The sequence below is a fragment of the Phascolarctos cinereus genome, unplaced genomic scaffold, assembly GCF_003287225.1.
Source record: "Phascolarctos cinereus isolate Bilbo 61053 unplaced genomic scaffold, phaCin_HiC Scaffold_1;HRSCAF=81, whole genome shotgun sequence".
Lineage (NCBI taxonomy): Eukaryota > Metazoa > Chordata > Mammalia > Diprotodontia > Phascolarctidae > Phascolarctos > Phascolarctos cinereus.
The window spans coordinates 29,934,389-29,952,560 of record NW_027555514.1 but is presented as its reverse complement, the minus strand read 5'-3'; the positions used below and the strand labels follow the sequence as shown (position 1 = coordinate 29,952,560).

General features: G+C 40.5%; 1 protein-coding gene across 4 annotated transcripts in view; it reads right to left on the bottom strand.

Moving 5' to 3' along the window:
- Positions 1–18,172, bottom strand: part of THRB (thyroid hormone receptor beta) — a 422,927-nt gene that overhangs the window by 106,804 nt on the left and 297,951 nt on the right. For all 4 annotated transcript variants that reach the window (XM_020971083.2, XM_020971082.2, XM_020971080.2 and 1 more), the window contains one exon: positions 636–699. In XM_020971083.2, coding sequence (XP_020826742.1) covers positions 636–657 — 22 coding nt within the window. In that variant the 5' untranslated portion in view covers positions 658–699. The remainder of the gene's footprint in view (positions 1–635; positions 700–18,172) is intronic.

Here is an 18,172-nt window from a genome sequence, read left to right as displayed (position 1 = left end):
TCACAGCAAGATTAAGTGAGTTGCCTATGGTCACACAGGTATGATGCCTAAGAGGTAGGATGTGAATCCAAATCTTTCTGACTTTAAGGTTATCTTTTCTTATTAATTTGGACATATTTATTTATTTTTTTTGGCTGGACAATGGGGTTAAGTGACTTGCCCTGGGTCACACAGCTAGTAAATGTTATGTATGTCTGAGGCCGGATTTGAACTCAGGTCCTCCTGAATCCAGGGCCGGTGATCTATCCACTGAGCCACCTAGCTGCCCCAGGACATATTTTTAATAGCAGGAAATTGTACTTGCCAGGGCCTAAAAGTATTTACTTTGTGTTAAGTCAAGTGGCCCACATTATTGTGAAATTTCAAAGGCTTCATTGGATATTGATATGTAGGGGCATCATTTTTAAACCTTGCGTGAGACTCTAAAATGTCTGTACTGGCCGGGAGTGGAGACACAGTTGTGGGGATGTATCATTGGGTCTAACTATTCTGTTGTTGCATTGGAAATAATGGCCCTAAGACTGTCAGCTTGGTACCTTCTTCAAGTCCCGAAGACTCACTTTAGACAGCATTAAAAAGCAGACAGACCCACAAACAACACGAATGTCATCAACATACAAGATAGACGGAAGTACCTGACATACTGTTGGGAGTCATGGGTCAGTAAGCATTCTGGATCTTCTTATTTGCTGAAATCACCTGGAAAAAGAGAAGAGAAAGAATGCTCAGAGATGAACACTGACTGGATCCAGCACCAGGATCTCAATTGCCTTTCATAAAAAAAAAGAAAATCTCAGCTTGCTTCCAAAGACATATTGTATGTATCATCTTATTTGTCTCAACAATGTGCCTTTATTCTCATTAACCTCTAACTGAAATTTAGCCTTTCCTTTAATTATTTAAAAATATGATTCTGAGGAGGGGTCCTTAGGCTTCACCAAACTTCCAAAGGGGTCTACAACACAAAAAAGTGAAGAATTTCTTTGCTAGAAAATCAATCTTGCAGATATTTTTGTCTGAGGGGATGGCCAGAAATTGGGTATTTACTTCAATGTTATTTTAAAGTGATTTTTTAAAGCACCCTTAGATCTAAACCCATACGGAATTTTCAGAAGCTTAGCCCCCATGCCATATGTGGATGGATTCCCTATGTTTAAAATATGCCAAAGGCGTTAGAAAGAGGCTGGTAGCCTGAGGTATCACTGTCTAGGCCCATTTCGTGACTAGATTTTTAAAAGGGCTGTTTAAAGCTTCAAAAGATTCTAATGAAATCAGTCAGATGTAATATGGTGGCCAATATCTCCACCAAAAAGGTTTCACTCAGGCAGGACATCATGGCAACTTAGGTTTGGAACCTGCTTTAAAAATTAATCTAAAAAAAGTAAATACTACGCTTCCTTCTCTATTTGTTTACGATCACTCCCCACATTACTTTGCATTAAAATTTTTTAAAATTTACTTTTCTTCCTAAATAGGTTGTTTCTCTCTAGTAGAATGTAAGCTCTCTGAGGACAGGGACTATTTTCATTTTTGCCTTTGGGTTTCCAATGCCTGTTACATTGGATCAGACCTATGATTTCATTGTAAGGATTGCCTGGTAAGGAAATACTCTATCAATTCAGGTCAACATCTGTTCTGCAATATGCAGTCTTAGTTGCTTGAGAAGATAAGATGGCATGCCCAGAGTTACATAGCTTGGTGTGACAGTGGAAGGACTAGAACCTGGGTCTTCTTGACTCCGACCCAGCCCTTTATTCACTATACCACACTGCCTAGCACATAGTAGGTACAATAAAAGCTTGTTGAATTGAGCTGATTTCTTAGAGGGCTCTAGAATAGACCTCAATTCTCTTAACTTCCAGGCCCCTCACCTTGCCTATTACATGAGGCAGCAAAAACAAGCTGCCCAATTGTGTTTCTGAGATATTCTCCACTGCCTTGTGCCTTGGTATGACACTCTGGTGCTGCTACTCTGCTCTAGGACAACACACTTGGTCCATACCCACCACTGTCCCTCAACCCTATTCACTGCTCCAACTTGGTTCTGAATGTGGGTGAGTGAAGTTAAAATCCCTCAAAACACGCTCTACAACCTATCAGAGGACTGGGGTAGGTATGGGAACATGGTCTACATCCCAGGGAAGTTTTTTCCGCAGACAAGCACATAACTTACACAATATTTCCTTCATACCTTATGGTATCAACAAGAATATGTCGAAACAGTTAGATGAAGCCTCATTCCGCAATCATAAATGTGGAGGATGCAAAACCTCAGCTGTGTTCTAGCTTCAGAAAATAGACTCACCTATTTTTAAAATTCTTTTTACTTGTTCAAATCTCAAATGAATGTGTATATTATATAAAACTGTATAATCTGTGAAGTGTGAATAGTATTTGACAGAAAAAAAAATCCAAGATGTTTGAATAAAGTAAAATAATTATACCAGCATGATATTTGGTGTTGGCACAATTATTATATTTCAAAAAACTTGAAGGATTTTTTAAAGCCTAATTGCAGCGAGGCTCTTAATAGCCTTTTGAGGTAGGCAGGTGCTCATCAAATTAGGTGATTCTTGTGCCCACGTCAACTAAATCCATGTACTAGAGGTCAGCAAAGATGCAGGTGAGGAAGCATCTGTCCCTGCTTCTTCATGTTTAGAGTCTATTTCTTCTTCACTGTTTCTTCACCCAAGCTCTTACATTAGCCTCCTAATTTACCTCCCTGTTTCTAGACTCTCCTCTCTCCAATCCATTCTCAAAATGCTTGCTGTCAATGTTACCAACTCCTAGGACCATACCAAGTCCTAAAATGCAGATCTGATCATGTCGCACACACTACCCCCACCCACTGAACACTCTTCAGTGCCTCCCTATTCCCCCATGCTCAACCCAGTATTTAAGGTCCTTCCAGTTCCCACTTACTTTCTGATCTAATTTCATATTACTTTCTTTTATGCACTCTTAGCTCTAGTCAGGGGCTGCTAAGTGGCACCATAGTGCATAGAGCACTGGGTCTAGAGTCAAGAAGACTCATCTTTGTGAGTTCAAATCTGACCTCAGATACTTCCTAGGTGTGTGATCCTGAGAGCCACTTAACCTTGTTTGCCTCAGTTTTCTCATCTGTGAAATCAGCTGGAGAAGGAAATGGAAAACTACTCCAGTATCTTTGCCAAGAAAACCCCAGAGTGGGTCATGGACAGTTAAACATGACTGAACAACTTCTAGTGAAATCATCCTGCCAATGGTTCAGTCTCCCACCTCTGGGTCTTTGTATAGGTAGTGTTGCCATGTCTGCAACGTGCACCATGTTCACTTTTGCCTTCTCCTAGAATCTACAGAATCCTTCAAGACACATTCGGGGATAAGATCCTACACGAGGCCTTTCCTGATCCTCCCCTATTAAGTGTTCCCTCCTTCTTGAAATTACCTTTTATTTTGGACATACTTTATATCTATTTGTCATTGTATATGTTGTACGTCCAGTGAAATGTAAACCTCTTGAGGGCAGAGACTGGTTCACTTTTGTTTCTGTACGAACAGTACTTAATGTATACATATATATTCAAATAAAAACATAATAATATGGATTTGGGGGCTCACAGAAACTCAGAAGTTTATTTTACTGATTCTACCCCACCCCCATCCAATTGTTAATGCTTCTTCCTTCTTGAAATTACTTTTTATGATTTTGTATACACTTCGTAGGTATTTTCTTATATGGCATATGTCCCCAGTACAACGTGTTTTTTGATTATTTGCTTAGAATTAAAATTTTTTTTAGAATTTTTAAGAGATTCTGAATTTAACAAACACCAAATACAATGAATATTTCCATGTATAGAGAAAAAAGGGGAAAAAAAGTGTATTGTACGTGAAATGGTGGCTCTCTTATACACAGCTTGCTTTTCTTTTTAAATATATACATAAAAAGCAAGATATAACTTTCAAAGCTGTCTTTTTTTTGTGATTCTCATCTTCCTCCTACTATTGTCTATGCATTTGAAATTTTTTCTCTCTCTTTTTTCTTTCTGTCTCTTTATTTCTTTGTTTCCCTCCCTCCATTCCTTTCTTCCTTTGTATCTCCAGTACTTAGCACAGTGCTTGGCACATAGTAGACACTTGATAAAAACTAGTTGACTGATTGATTATCCTTTGCTGCCCTCTCCCTCCTAAGCCACTACCAAATTAAAAAGAAAAACAAAAAGAAAGCTCTTGTAATAAACACGAATAAAGTAAAACGACCACCCATATTGTCCATGTCCCAAAATGTCCGTTTCATTCTGCATCTTGAGTACATCATCCTCTGGGGGTGGGGAGCACACTCTATCCTGGGTCCACAAGGATTGCCATTGGTTTTTGGATTGATTAGAGTTCTTCAGGCTTTCAGAACTCTTTCTCAAATCTTTAATGCTGCCGTCTTGCCATAAATTCTCATTCCCCAGGATGATGTAAGCTCCTTGGGCACAGGTACTGATTTGTTTTTCCCCAGCCCTTGGCACTGTGCCCAGCACAGAGCAGGCACTTAATAAATGTATTCCTGTCCTCTTTTCCCAAATCCCCTCCCCATGTGCTTAAAGAAAACTGCTCCATGCATAAGGTATTTGCTCCTAGGATAGAAAAAATCAGGCATATATTTTATTACTCAGATCTTCTGACGAATCAATGGTCCTGTTAGTGCAGGAACTGCCTCCAGTGCTGTGGATTGTGACAGATTCACACACCCACCCAGCCTGTGAAATTCTTGCCCCCTCTTTCTCTAAATCTTCCAATGAAGATCTCCCCAGTATGGCTCTCAGGCTGGTCACCCGCTGTCCCTCTGTCTTCCTGCATAAGTGGCCCCCCTCCACTGACATTCAGACGTACTTGCTGGTCCCATTTTTATTCTATCCAGAGCACAAGTCCTTGTTGGTAATAGGCTTCAGACCACTTACACCCACCATCCACCTTTCCATTACCCCCTAGGTGACCTGTAATTGTGATTCATCTAAGACCATGCTCCATGACTCACAGGCAGACAGCATCCCTGGGAGAATGTTAGAACTATAAGGATGGACTTTTTTTTTTAGTGGCAAAGAAGTTCAGAATCATTGGTAGCGCTACCCAATTGTCCAAATGTGATGTGGCTGAAAACCGTTTCCTCTTCAGAGTTGGGTCCTGCCCAGTGTCCATCTGCAGAACCTGTCTGATACATATCACATCACACAGGCAGCTAGGTGTGAATGCAATGGATTCTGTCATCATTGTTGTTCAGGTTTGTCACATCCAACTCTTCGTGACCCCATTTGGAGTTTTTTTTGGCAAAAATACTGGAGTGGTTTGCCATTTCCTCTTCCAGGAGGCAGGAAGATTTGAGGTCAAATCTGACCTTAAATACTCAATAAGCTGTGTGACCCTGGGTAAGTCACTACACCCCTCAGTTTCCTCATCTTTAAAATGAGAATAATAGGAGCACCTATGTCCCAGGGCTGTTGTGAGGATCAAATGAGATAATATTTGCAAAGCACTTACTCCAGTGCTCGGTACATAGCAGGTGCTATAATAAATGCTTATTCCTTCCTTCTATCACAGCTCCAGAAGTCTAAGGGAGCTCAGAGGTAATTTAATCCAAACTTCTCATTTTATAAAGGAGAAAATTGAGGATCAGAGGTAAAGTGACTTGGCCAAAGTCACAAAGGTAGCATCAGAGATAGGATACACACCCACCCATATCCTAATACCTATCCACATCCGCTGCCACGTACTGATGGAACAGTTCCATGAGCTGCCCAATCAAAGATGTGTTATAATCTGGATAATAGACTTTTAAAATCAACACTATTTTTCTAAAGTGGATGGCTGACTGACCCTTTTCAAATAGGACTGGAAATGAGAAAGACCATTTATTAAGCACTTATTTCATCATTTGATCAAAGAACTCTGGATTTCACTGATGGGGCCCCATTTTACAGTGCTATTTGATCAGCCCAGTGTCATCTGTGAACAAAGAGCATCTGGAGAACCTCACCATTGATAGGAGAACCTCCCTATATTTGGATTCTGAGGATTTAGGGCATCTAGTTAGAAGGTCACAGAATGTCAGAATGGTAAGGGATTTCAGAGGCCAGCTCACCCATACTCACACACCCTCACAGGAATCCGCTCTACCAGCCAACATTCTCCCAGAAACGGTAGAAGGATCATAGATCTTGAGCTGGAAGAAAGCTGAGAGGGTAAGTGATGTGCCCAAAGTCACAGTGGTTCCTAGTGGCAGAGTCAAGATTCAAAGGAGATCTTGTGACTGCAAGACAAGCTCCCTTTTCATGGTGCCAGGCTCACCCCACTACAGCTTCTGCTTGAAGACAAGCAAGGGAGAACATTGCGAGGGAGTCCACTCCATTTCCAAACAATTCTGATCGTTTGGAAGTTTTTTCTTACATATAAATCTGCCTTTGCAACTTGTGCCTACTGGTGCTGATTCTGTCATCTGGGGTTGAGAAGAATGAGTCTGATCTCTCTACTAAATGACAGCTCTTCAAATATCTGAAGACAGCTATCTGGAGAAGAGAAATCTTACGTTCCTTCAATTCATCCTCATAATGCAGTGGTGTTGATTTCTCTTGTGACACTGGTTGCCTTCCTCTGGCTGTTCTCCAGCCCCCTTATTTTATAGCTAAGGAAACTGAAGTTTCACTAGGTTGTCGGAGCATAGACTTACAACTGGAAGGAATATGAGAGGTCTTCCATTCCAGTCTCTTTCCTGTTGTTACTCACTCATTTTTCAGTTGTGTCCAACTCTTTGTGACCCCATCTGGGGTTTTCTTGGCAAAGATACTGGAGTGGATTACCATTTCCTTCTGCAGCTCATTTTACAGATGAGGAAATTGAGGCAAACAGGGTTAAGTGACTTGCCCGAGGTCATACAGATAGAAAGTGTGTGATGCCAGATTTGAAATCAGAACGATTAGTTTTCCTGACTTTAGATTGGCATTCTAATGCACTATGGCGCCACCATTGTAAGGTTTAGGAAACTGAAACCTAGAGGCACAATGACTTGCCCAAGGATATAGGTAAAGAGCTAGAATTTGAACCCAGGTTCTTTGTCAACAAATCCAGCATCCTTTCCACTATAGCACACTGCTTCTGTGATACTTGTGAAACCTTTAATGAACACATACTTTTGTGGCTTGCATCTTTGCCATCAAAAACAGATGGCTGAACAAAGGTATCTTGTAGTCCTACCTTTCCCAGAATCCTGTGTGATTGCAGTATATGCACCAGAGATATGTTACTGAAGAAGAGCCATTCAGAATGAATTTCCTTTTACTGGTCTAAATGGTTTTAAAATTAATTAACAAAAGGAAGATGTTATATTCTCTATAGTAGGATATTATCACATAAAGAGAATTTTCCATCAATCATGTGATATGATCTGCTATAGAAAATAATTTGTGAAAGTTTGCATATTCCTTTATGCACACACCAAGGATGTCTTCTAGATCTCATAAATGTCACAAAGATTTTACTAACATAAGCAAGCTGACTGGTCAGCGGTTGTTGATTCTCAGTTGTCTTTTATGGGAGAGGGAAAATAAAAGCATCATTCATGATCTTGGCCATTCTTTTAAAAATATCCCCCTTTTGAAATACCTTTAAAATAGATCCTTGTGAGATTTCAATACTTCATTGCCTTCAGTGAAGATTTCTTCAGTATGCATTTGGTCAGGTCCTGCTGCCTTTCTTGGCTTCATCTTAAACGCCGTTACCACTTCCTTATCTGATATATGTCCTGAGGTATTAGTCTAAATCAGGAGGTTTTAATATCATCACTGATGGATCTAGGTCTTTGTGGAAACAACAGCAGGTCCATTTCACTCACCGCTTATTTGTTGTCCTTCCAGTTTTCACTAACAAATACTCTTGGGATGTATACCATAGCTGGGTTTTATACCAAAATCTTTGTAGGATCATTCCCCCCTCCCCCCAACCAAGTCATCATTTTTGAGGTAATATTGATTGCAACCTTCCCTACTTCTCCTTTATAATATTTTGCAAGTTTGTTTGTACTCTTAACCATTTTTTGCCTGTGATTGACACTTAGGAAGAAGATTAAGTATTTGTTGGTTAAGGTAATTTCATGGCTTTTCTGGACTCCTAGTTGATGTGATTGTTTTGCTTTGGGTTATTTTCTTGAAGAAATGGTGAGAGTCGATGTCTTTTTTTTTGTGTCCATTTCCCAATTTTTTTGGACAGCTTATTTAAATAGGTCATGTTGAGGTTTCTCTGATGACATGCAGTTTTTTCTCTTTATCCTTTCTTCTAACTTAATATTCATATTAACTTTTCCTCTAACCAGTTGTGATCTGACTGAACACAGATAGCTAGGTCAGAAATGACTCCTGTTTTGGTAATTACTCATTTCATATTAGTTATGATATTATCTGCGTTTTTGGGTGATATTATTTGATCTTCTCCAGGCCCATTGCTTTCTTACTACACACCTTTTATTTCAGTGACTTAGGAAACATATTTTAAATTCTGGGGGCTATCCCCTTAGGAGAAATGAAATTCAGAGAAAGTAATCAATAATCAATAAATCAATAAACCAGCACTCATTAAGAGTCTACTATGTATCAGGTACTAAGGATGCTAACATAAAAATGAAGCAAATCTTTCCCTCAGGGAGGTTGTGTTCTATCAGAGGAAGGAATCTATACTAATGGAAGAAAATGAGAGATTTGAAGAGGTAAATGATTCAAGGTCATACAAGAACTCAGAATTAAAAGAACATAATTTTAGAGATGGAAGAGAAATCAGGGCTCAAAGTCACTACTATGTACTCTGCTAAGAAAAATTCGTTTAACGTTAACCAACTGAGCTGAAGCAAAGACCTTGAATTAGTTTAAACAATTTCATAAACATTTCTTTAAATGAATCAGCCTGTGGGGCTCTCTATATAGGCCATAAATTTAAAGATTTGGAAGAAATGAGCTATGAGATCCCTCCAACTGAGAGTTGGATTCTATGGAGTCTCTCCTCAATTTTTCCCAAGCACCTTAAAGCCCATTCAAAAAATACGCATCTAGACACAGAGCAGAAGAGATTCAGAAGTGGTGGGAAGAATACACAAAAGATCTATATGACAAAGATCTCAACATCACCAATAACCACAGTGGTGTGGTTATTGACCTAGAGCCAGATAATCTGGAGAATGAAGTCAAGTGGGCCTTAGGAACCATTGTTTTTTTTTTAAATAGTATTTTATTTTTTCCCCAATTACATATAAAGACAATTTTTAACATTCATTTAAAAAATTTTGAGTTCCAAATTTTCTCTTTTCACCTCTCTTTTCCAAGACAGTAAGTAATTTGGTATATGTGATATATGTGCAATCATGTAAAACATATTTCCTTATTAGTCACATTGTGAAAGAAGAACCACACCAAAATGAAAAAAAAGACACACAAAAAAGTGAAAAATAGTATGCTTTGATCTGAATTCGGATTCCATCAGTTCTTTCTTGGGATGTGGATAGCATTTTTCATCATGAGTCTGTTGGAATTGTCTTGCTGAGAGAAACTCAGTTATTCACAGTCGACCATCATACAATATTGATGTTACTATGTACAATGTTCTCCTAACTGCATTTTGCATCAGTTCGTGTAAGCCTTCCCAGGTTTTTCTTGCTAACAGTAAGCCTAGTGGAGGTGATGGAATTCCAGCTGAACTATTTAAAATTCTAAAAGTGATACTGTTAAAGTGCTGTCCTCAGTATGCCAGTAAATTTGGAAAACTCAACAGTGGCCACAAGATAGGAGAAGATCAGTTTTCATTCCAATCCTAAAGAAAGCAAATGCCAAAGAATGTTTAAATTACTGAACAATTGCACTCATTTTACATGCCAGAGAGGTTATGCTTAAGATTCTGCAAGCCAGGCTTTAGCAATATGTGAACCAAGAATTACCAGAACAGCAAGCTGGTCTTCAAAGAGGCAGAGGAACCAGAGACCAAATTGCCAACATTTCTTGAATTATGGAGAAAGCAAGGAAATTCCAGAAAAAAGTCTGCTTGTGCTTCATTGATTACACTAAAACCTTTGATTTTAATTAATTTAGTTGAATTAAAGTTGCTGGGAGAAATATTGACAATCTCAGATATGCAGACAATACCACTCTGACTGTAGAAAGTGAAAAATTAAGAAACCTCTTGATGAGGTGAAAAAGGAGAATATAAAAGCTGGCTTGAAACTTAAAATAATAAAAAAACCCCCATAAGATCATGGTAACTGGTCCCATTACGTCCTGGCAAATAGAAGGAAAAGAAACAGAAGCAGAGTCAGATTTTATATTGTTGGGCTCAAAGATCACTGCAGAAGGCAACTGCAGCCATGAAATTAAAGGATGCTTGCTCCTTGGAAGGAAAGCTATGGCAAATTTGAACAGCATACTAAAAATCAGAGACATTACCTTGCCAACAAAGGTCCATACTGTCAAAGCTATGGTTTTTTTTTCCCTAGTAACAACATACAGTTGTGAGAGTTGGATTATTAGGAAATTTGAGCACCGCAGAATCAACACTTTCGAATTGCTGGAGAAGACTTTTGAGAGTCTCTTAAACAGCACGGAGATCAAATCAGTCAATACTTAAAGAAATTAATTCAGACTATTCACTAGAAGGTCAAATACTGAAGCTGAAGTTTAAATACTTTGGCTGCTTAATGAGAAGACAGAACTCATTGGAAAAGACCCTGATGTTGGGAAAGATTGAAGGCAAAAGGAGAAGGGGATGGCAAAGGTTGAGATGGATAGAGGGTGTCATGGAAACAATGAACATGAATATGGACAGACTTCAAGAGGTAGTGGAGAACAGAAGGGCCTGGAGTGCTATGGTCCATGAGGTCACAATGAGTCGGATATGACTGAACAACTCAACAACAATAACAACAAAAATTCTACACCCAGTCCCTCTTCAAATTGGAAAAGAGAAGAGCAGCCCTGTATTTCCCTGCTGGTATTTGTGGGATCAGAGACTTTAGAAGAGGAAGGGTCTTAGAGGTCATCTAGTCCAACCTACTACTTTACAGATGAGGAAACAGAGGCCCAGGCAAGTGAAGTAACTTGTCGTGCACCTAGTATGGAGCAGGGCTGACAGAGGTGACATAAAATACCTGGACTTTATAGAAAGGTCAGTTTGACAGCTAAGTGGAGGATGATTTGAAGTGGGGAGAAACTTGAGTCCATAGTCAAGAACAAGGTGATAAGGATGGAGGTAGTGTTGGAGGAGAGAAGGCGAGAAGAGATTTCTACCAAGGGAGAAATGACAGGACTGAATTGGATGGGGGGGGAGGAGTGAGGCGTGGAGGATGATGCCTAGATTGATTATGGATGATCCAAGGGGAGAATACCAGAGTGGTGTGATGGAAGGATCATTGCATATAGAGTCAAAGTTAGCAATTAATGCACCAAAGAACTGAGGTCTTCCTTATACACTTTTCTACTCTCAGTACAATTTAGCACATACTGATCACAACTTACCCAGTTCAAAGTCAGTGCTAGGGTTTTGGGGATACAGAAATAAAAAATAATAGAAAATTATCAAATCTCAGAGCTGGAAAGGACCTCAGTGGCCATCTGGTCCTAATTAAGCCTGAAATTCTTTTTTTAACGTGAAAATTGTTTCATTTGAAACAGTGACTCAGCTAGTCATTGTTTAAAAGGCCTGGGAATAATGAGAGAGAGGCAAGATGGAGTATTGGATGGAGAGGCACATCCTGGTTGTATAACCTCGGACAAGTCACTTAAACTCTCATTGCCCCTGTAACTCATAGTTCATAAGCACAAGGCTGGACTGGACCTCAAAAATCATCCAGTCCAACCCCCTCACTTAGAGATGAGGAAACTGAGGTACAAGATTAAGGCAGCTACCCAAGGTCTCACAGTGGAATTTGAACCCAGGTCATAAGATTCCACCATACAGGGGATCTAGTGCAAAGGAGAATGCTGAAGTTTACTCCAGGGAACAAAGTTAAAATACTGCCTCTGCCTCATACTGGCTGACCTGGGTCAAGTCACTAAACCTCTTTAGATCTCTGTTTCCTCAACCGTGAAATGAGGGAGTTAGGCCTGAGGACCTCAAAGGTCCCTTCCAGGTTAGAACTATGATGAACCTATAATTTTTTTTTTTGGTGATGGTATTATCATTTTTATTATATTGGTAAAACCTAACCATGAACATTGGATATTACACCAGCTATTTAGGTTTGAACATAGGATTCTGTGATTGGAAGTCACAAAGCAGGTGCTGACCTACATTGGTAGAGGGAGTTTCTTTACTGGGAGTTCACTGTGCCAAAAAAAATCCTATATCCAATCTGGGGAAGAAACCCAATCACCTCCTTTGCACATCTCTATCACCTGTGTGTCCACTGGGGCCTGGGATGCCGCTTAACTTTGTCTTCTTTGGTTTCTATCATGCCAGGCCCTGCTAACATGCAGGGGGCCAATGACTCTAGTTCCACATGATTTATCTTTTTCATCAGCTGTTTTGTGGGCAGCAGTAAATGATGTCGAATAGAAAAATCCTTTGGAAACCAAGTCCCTTGATTTCATTTGGAAAAGAAGCCTCTTAGCTCTTTTTATAGCCTGTGGCATCCACCTACCTAGAGGAGAACTATGGTACCTTCAGAGTGTAGGTGGCAGGTTTAGTCCTGAGCAAAATGGGAACCAGGAAGAATTTATTGTTGGCTGGCTGCCAGCTTTGTTTCTATCACTCTCCTTCCTCCACCTTCTCCTCCAGGTGCATACTGCCTTATTTCTGTTCTGCCTTTCTGCTCCCAGTCTGTATGATAAAGCATTCATTAAAAGCCCCTACTATGTGCCAGACACTAAGGATATATATACAAGCAAGCAAGATGGTCCCTGTCCTCAAGGAGCTTACATCGTAATGGGAAAGGTGATATATAAAAGGGAGCTAGGGGTGGTGTTGGAAGGAAGGCCTGAGAATAGCTTCATGGTTTGGAAATGGCCAGGAATTGATGCGGAGGCCTAGTCCTGAGCAAAATGAGATGATACGGCTTACTTAGCTGAGCTCAAGGTGGTCCTAGGGTCATCCATATATTGGAAAGGAGATGAGAAAATGGTTCTTACCTAAGTGTGTGATGTTCACTCAGGACCAGCCAGGTCTTAAGGGACTTTGAGCCTGCCACTCACTAGGAGTGGGCAAGTCATTTAAACTTTCTAAGCCTCAGTTTCCTTATCTGAAAAATGTGAGTAATAAGAAGCCTTCCTCTCAAAGGGTAGCTGGGAGGATACAATAAAACACTGTGGATGAAAACAGAGCTTCTGAAGCTACAAAGTTCTGCATCGTAGAAGGGATTATTTTTAGTAAGGGTGCTAGGATTATCCCTGGGATGTGGGGGATTGAAGTCCCCAGCCTGGGCCCTAAACTTAGAGCACTCCCCCCCTCCCATCACTCCCTTCTTTAACCATCTCCCCTAAGTGACTAGGCAATGACTGCCTCACTCATTGACTAGCTGTAGGACTCTGGGTGAGTCACTTTACTGAGACTCACTTTCTTCATCTACAAAATGGGAATGATAATACTTGGAATAGGCATCGAGCAGGGTTGTTGTGAGGTTCAGGGTTGTGAGATAATGTCCTATGAAGTACTTGGCAAACTTCTAAGCAGAACTTACACCTTCACTGATCTTGATCCCTCACACTGCCTGTGCTCTGTGTCCCTCTAAGCCCAGCCTTGATTTTCATTTTAACTGATTTCACCCTTACATAAAATAAAGAAATAGCTGAGGGGCATGTACAAAGTATGATTTTTTCCCCTCTGAGACTATTGATTCTTTCATCTATTTTAATTTATTTTTTTCTCTTAATATGAATTTATTTATTTTTTAGTTTTCAACATTCACTTCCACAAGTTTTTGAGTTCCAAATTCTGAATACGCCTTCCCCTGGTCTGCCTTCTCTTCTATCTCTCCCTCCTCCCTTTTCTTATCCCCCTCCCCTTCTATTTTCCTGTAGAGCAGGATAGACTTCTGTACCCCATTTCCTGTATTTCTTATTTCCCAGTTGCATGTGAAAACATTTTTTTTAAAAACATGTGTTTTTAAAACTTTGAGTTCCAAATTTTCTCCCTTCCCCCTCCCCACCCATCCTCATTGAAAAGGCAAGCAACTCAATATAGGTTGTACATGTGCAGTTATGCAAAACACTTCCTTAGTAGACATGTTGTAAAAAACTAACTCTATTTCCCTTAATCCTGTGAGACTATTGATTCTTAAGGAATGGTCCTGGCTATCTTTCCCAAGAATATTTTCATCTTAATCCTTTAATTCAAAGGAATGACTCTCTCATGGTAGAATTTCAGATGGCAGTGATGTGATAGTAAGTTGGAAACATTTTTCAGGCAGAGGTGACTTATTGATATCCCTCAAATCAGATGCCAACAGGGAGTTCCCTTCTCTATCTTTGGTTATTCATTGCTACTCTTACTGACCCCATTTGGAGTTTTCTTGGCAGAGATACTGGAGCGTTTTGCCATTTCCTTCTCTGACTCATTCTACAGATGAGGAAGCTGAAGCAAACAGGGCTAAGTGACTTGCCCAGGGTCACACAGCTACTAAGTGTCTGAGGCCAGATTTGAACTCACGGAAGATGAGTCTTCCTTAACTCCAGGGCTGGTGCTCTGTGCACTATGGCACCACCTTTGGTTAAGGACAGTCCTAAAGGGCAGCTGGTGCTAGTGCGGGCCCCATCTCTACTATGCAGAAAGGGAAAAAAGATCCAAAAATTATGTCAATTTCCTCTGCTGGGTATGAACTGAGATTTGGGATGCCATACGGCATAAATCCAGGAACTTCTGAATGACAGAGTGGTAATTTTCATGTAATGATTTCAGCAATCATCTGCAACCCCTTTGCATTTAAGGGAGTGTGGTGACATCATGGGAAGAGGTAATGGCTCTTGGTTGGAATTAGAATTCAATTTGCTATGTCCAATTTTTCCTCTTGGTAAAATGACTTGAATAAAATCAGAGAGTGTGATTCCTGGAAGGGGCCTTGGAGATCATCTGGTCCAATGTATGTCTTCTCCCTCCTCCATTTTACAGATAGGGAAACTGAGGGCCTACAGAGGTTCGGTAATTTGATCTGTCAGTCGGTTGGTAAGCAGCAAAGCTGGCACATAAACCTAGACTTTTCTCTCCCAATAGATTGCATGTACTTTGAGGGCAGAAACTATTTCCTTTTGGTTTTTGTATTCTCATTACCTAGCACAGTACCTGCTAGGTACTTAATAAATGCTTGTAGACACATAGTAGGTGCTCAATAAATGCTTGTAGGTTGATTGAGTCTGACTCCCTACTTCAGGCGGCTTATCCCTCTGTTATTATTAACCTTCCTAGAGGACACAGCAGATAGAGCTCTGGGCCTAGGGTTAGGAAGACCTTGAGTTCAAATCTGGCCTCAGACACTTCCTAGCGGTTTAAACCTGGGCAAGTCCCTTACCCTCTGTCTGCCTCAGTTCCCCATCTGTAAAATGGGGATAATAACAGCACCTACCTCCCAGGACTGTGACGATTAAATGAGATATTTGTAAAGCACTTAGCCCAGTTCCGGGCATGTAGTAGGCACTCTATAAATGCTTATTTCCTTCCCTTCCCTTCCCTTCCTGTCCAATCCCACAGCTATAATGCCAAGTCCATGTCTCTCTCTGAAGGGCTCATATCTATTTCCTTCCCTTTTTTAAAAAAATAATTTATTTTGATTTATCAATAATCACTTCCATAAGCTTTTGAGTTTTAAATTTTTCTCTCCCTTCTTCCCCATCTCCCTCCCTAAGACAGCATGCAATCTGATATAGGCTATACATAGACATTCCTATTAAACATATTTTCACATTAGTAGTGTTGTAAGTAAGAATTAGAACCAATTTCCTTCCTTTTTAACATATGTCCATATCAACCACTTAAAAATTACCTGCATATATAATCTGAGAGTCATCCCGGTTAAAACAAGAGAATGAACCATTTATTTTTTCAGAACTTCTCCAAATACTGAAAGAATCATCTAAGGAGAGGAAAGAGATGGGAAAAAATCTTCCAGGGAAATCTCGGTGGAACTGGATGGCTCCTCTGGGTCCCTTCCTTCTCTGAGATGTGATTCTGAAATCAATGAATAATCCATGGGACAGCCTGCTCTGTTTACGTATCTGTGCCTCTTTCCTTCGTCATTATCCTTAGCCACCCTGTGGCCTGAACACATGTGGGAATGGGCCTCTTGCTGGTAAACAGGGCTCCCGATACACTGAGCACTAGAGAAGGACCGGAGCATCGCACCCATACCGAACAGGTAACCCAATAGACCTCGGGCTTGATTCTGCCTCTGCTGACATCTTGTGGGATGTGGTGGTACTTTCCCCTCTGTCAACAGAGTGGCTACCAACAAGAAGGGAGAAATAAAAACATAGCCATCATATCTGGGGAATTAAGTCACTTCTTAAAGGCAAAAAAAGGAGGAGGGCATCACTGTGGAGCATCCAGATGCCCAGATTCATAACTGTGGTTAGGTGACTCACGGAAAACAAATTATCATTTAAAAATAACACACTTGGGACTTGGTGATTTATTACTGCTCAAAGAAGCATTGAAGTCTGAGAATAAAAGGAAAAGGGATTCAGTTTTCTTTTTCTTTCTTTCTCAGGGTAGGAGTGGGGGTAAATGGGTGGGTGGAGGCACTTGGGTTTTCAGCAATAATTTGCTGTTTGACCAAGAGGTATGAGGGAGGCGACATCTAGAAGTCTGAGCCAAGCCTGACTTGCTCTGAAATCGGAGGAAATCTTTGGTTCCCCCAGACATAAAACGGGGTAGGACGGGAGGCAATCCAGTTTTGACAAACTCCCTGATCTCTCGAGGCACTGTGGCGATTACAATAACAGTGAATGCTGATGAAATTATTTAAAGATGGAAAAAAAATGGTACTAAATAGAGAATGCCTGTTTCTGGGTCCTGTGATTTAAACACACACATACACACACACACACACACACACACACACACACACAGAGCTATTCTCCTTTTAAAATCATCTGTAGAAATAACAATATTTTAAAAATCCCACATGAGAATCTAATTTTCTCCCTGCCCTGCATTTCCTGGTTTGGCTCATTTGATGCAGTCCTCAAAGACTGACACTTCCCCCTCTGCTACCTCCGTCTGTTAGTCAATCAACAAATATTCTAGGAACTGCTACATGCCAGGCTCTGAGCTAGGTGTTTGGCTCTGCTGTCTATTCATTGGCCAGTCTTTTCAGATTCTGCCTTAAAAGAATCTTTGAATTTGGAGCCACCTGAGAAGAGTCATACTGTTTGACCCGGAGATCCTGCTGCTGGATATAGACCCCAAAGAAGGCAAAGACAAAGAGAAAGGTCACCTATAGAGAGAGGGTGCCAGAGCCAGCTTGAATGGGAGCTGATTGTTAAATTTTCAGTGTGAACTTTTATACCTTGGAAATCGGCAAACACTACAGATCAGGGCTTGATTTATTGTGTAGTCGATTGTCTAGACTTGAGAGAGTGATGGAGAAAACGGTCACAATGCAAATTAAACTTAAACGCGGGTTGTGCATACATTTTCCTTCCAGAAAGCCAGTGGTTAAACATTTACCATCATACCTCTGCCTATATGAACTGAAATATTCACAACAGCCCTTATGGGAGTAGGAAGAACTGAACACCAGGCACATGCTCAGTGTTTGGGAGAATAACAGAACAAACTGTGATACAGGAATGTAAAGAAGGGATGAATCCATGATCACACAGTTCATACGCATCTGAGGAGGGATTTGAACTTGGGTCTCCTGGATTTAAGTCTAGAGCTCTTTTTACTCCACCAAGTTGCCTATTTATGGAAGAGGTGGACAGTGGGGGTAGCTGAGATCTTTATCTTACTTAAGAGGCAACTAATTTTGAATGAGGAAGAGGGGAGTCAATGAGAGTCAAAGTCTACTTTGACCTCTGACTACTTTTGGGCAAGAAACAAATAATTGAACCTCTTTATTTTAGGCCTGGGGAATGGTCTTCAGTTGGCTTTGCACTTGTCCAATTTTGACTCATTAGGGCTGCCTCAGAAGGTAATGGGGATTGCCTCAGTGGAACTCTTCAAACAATGGATGGATGGATAGTCATCT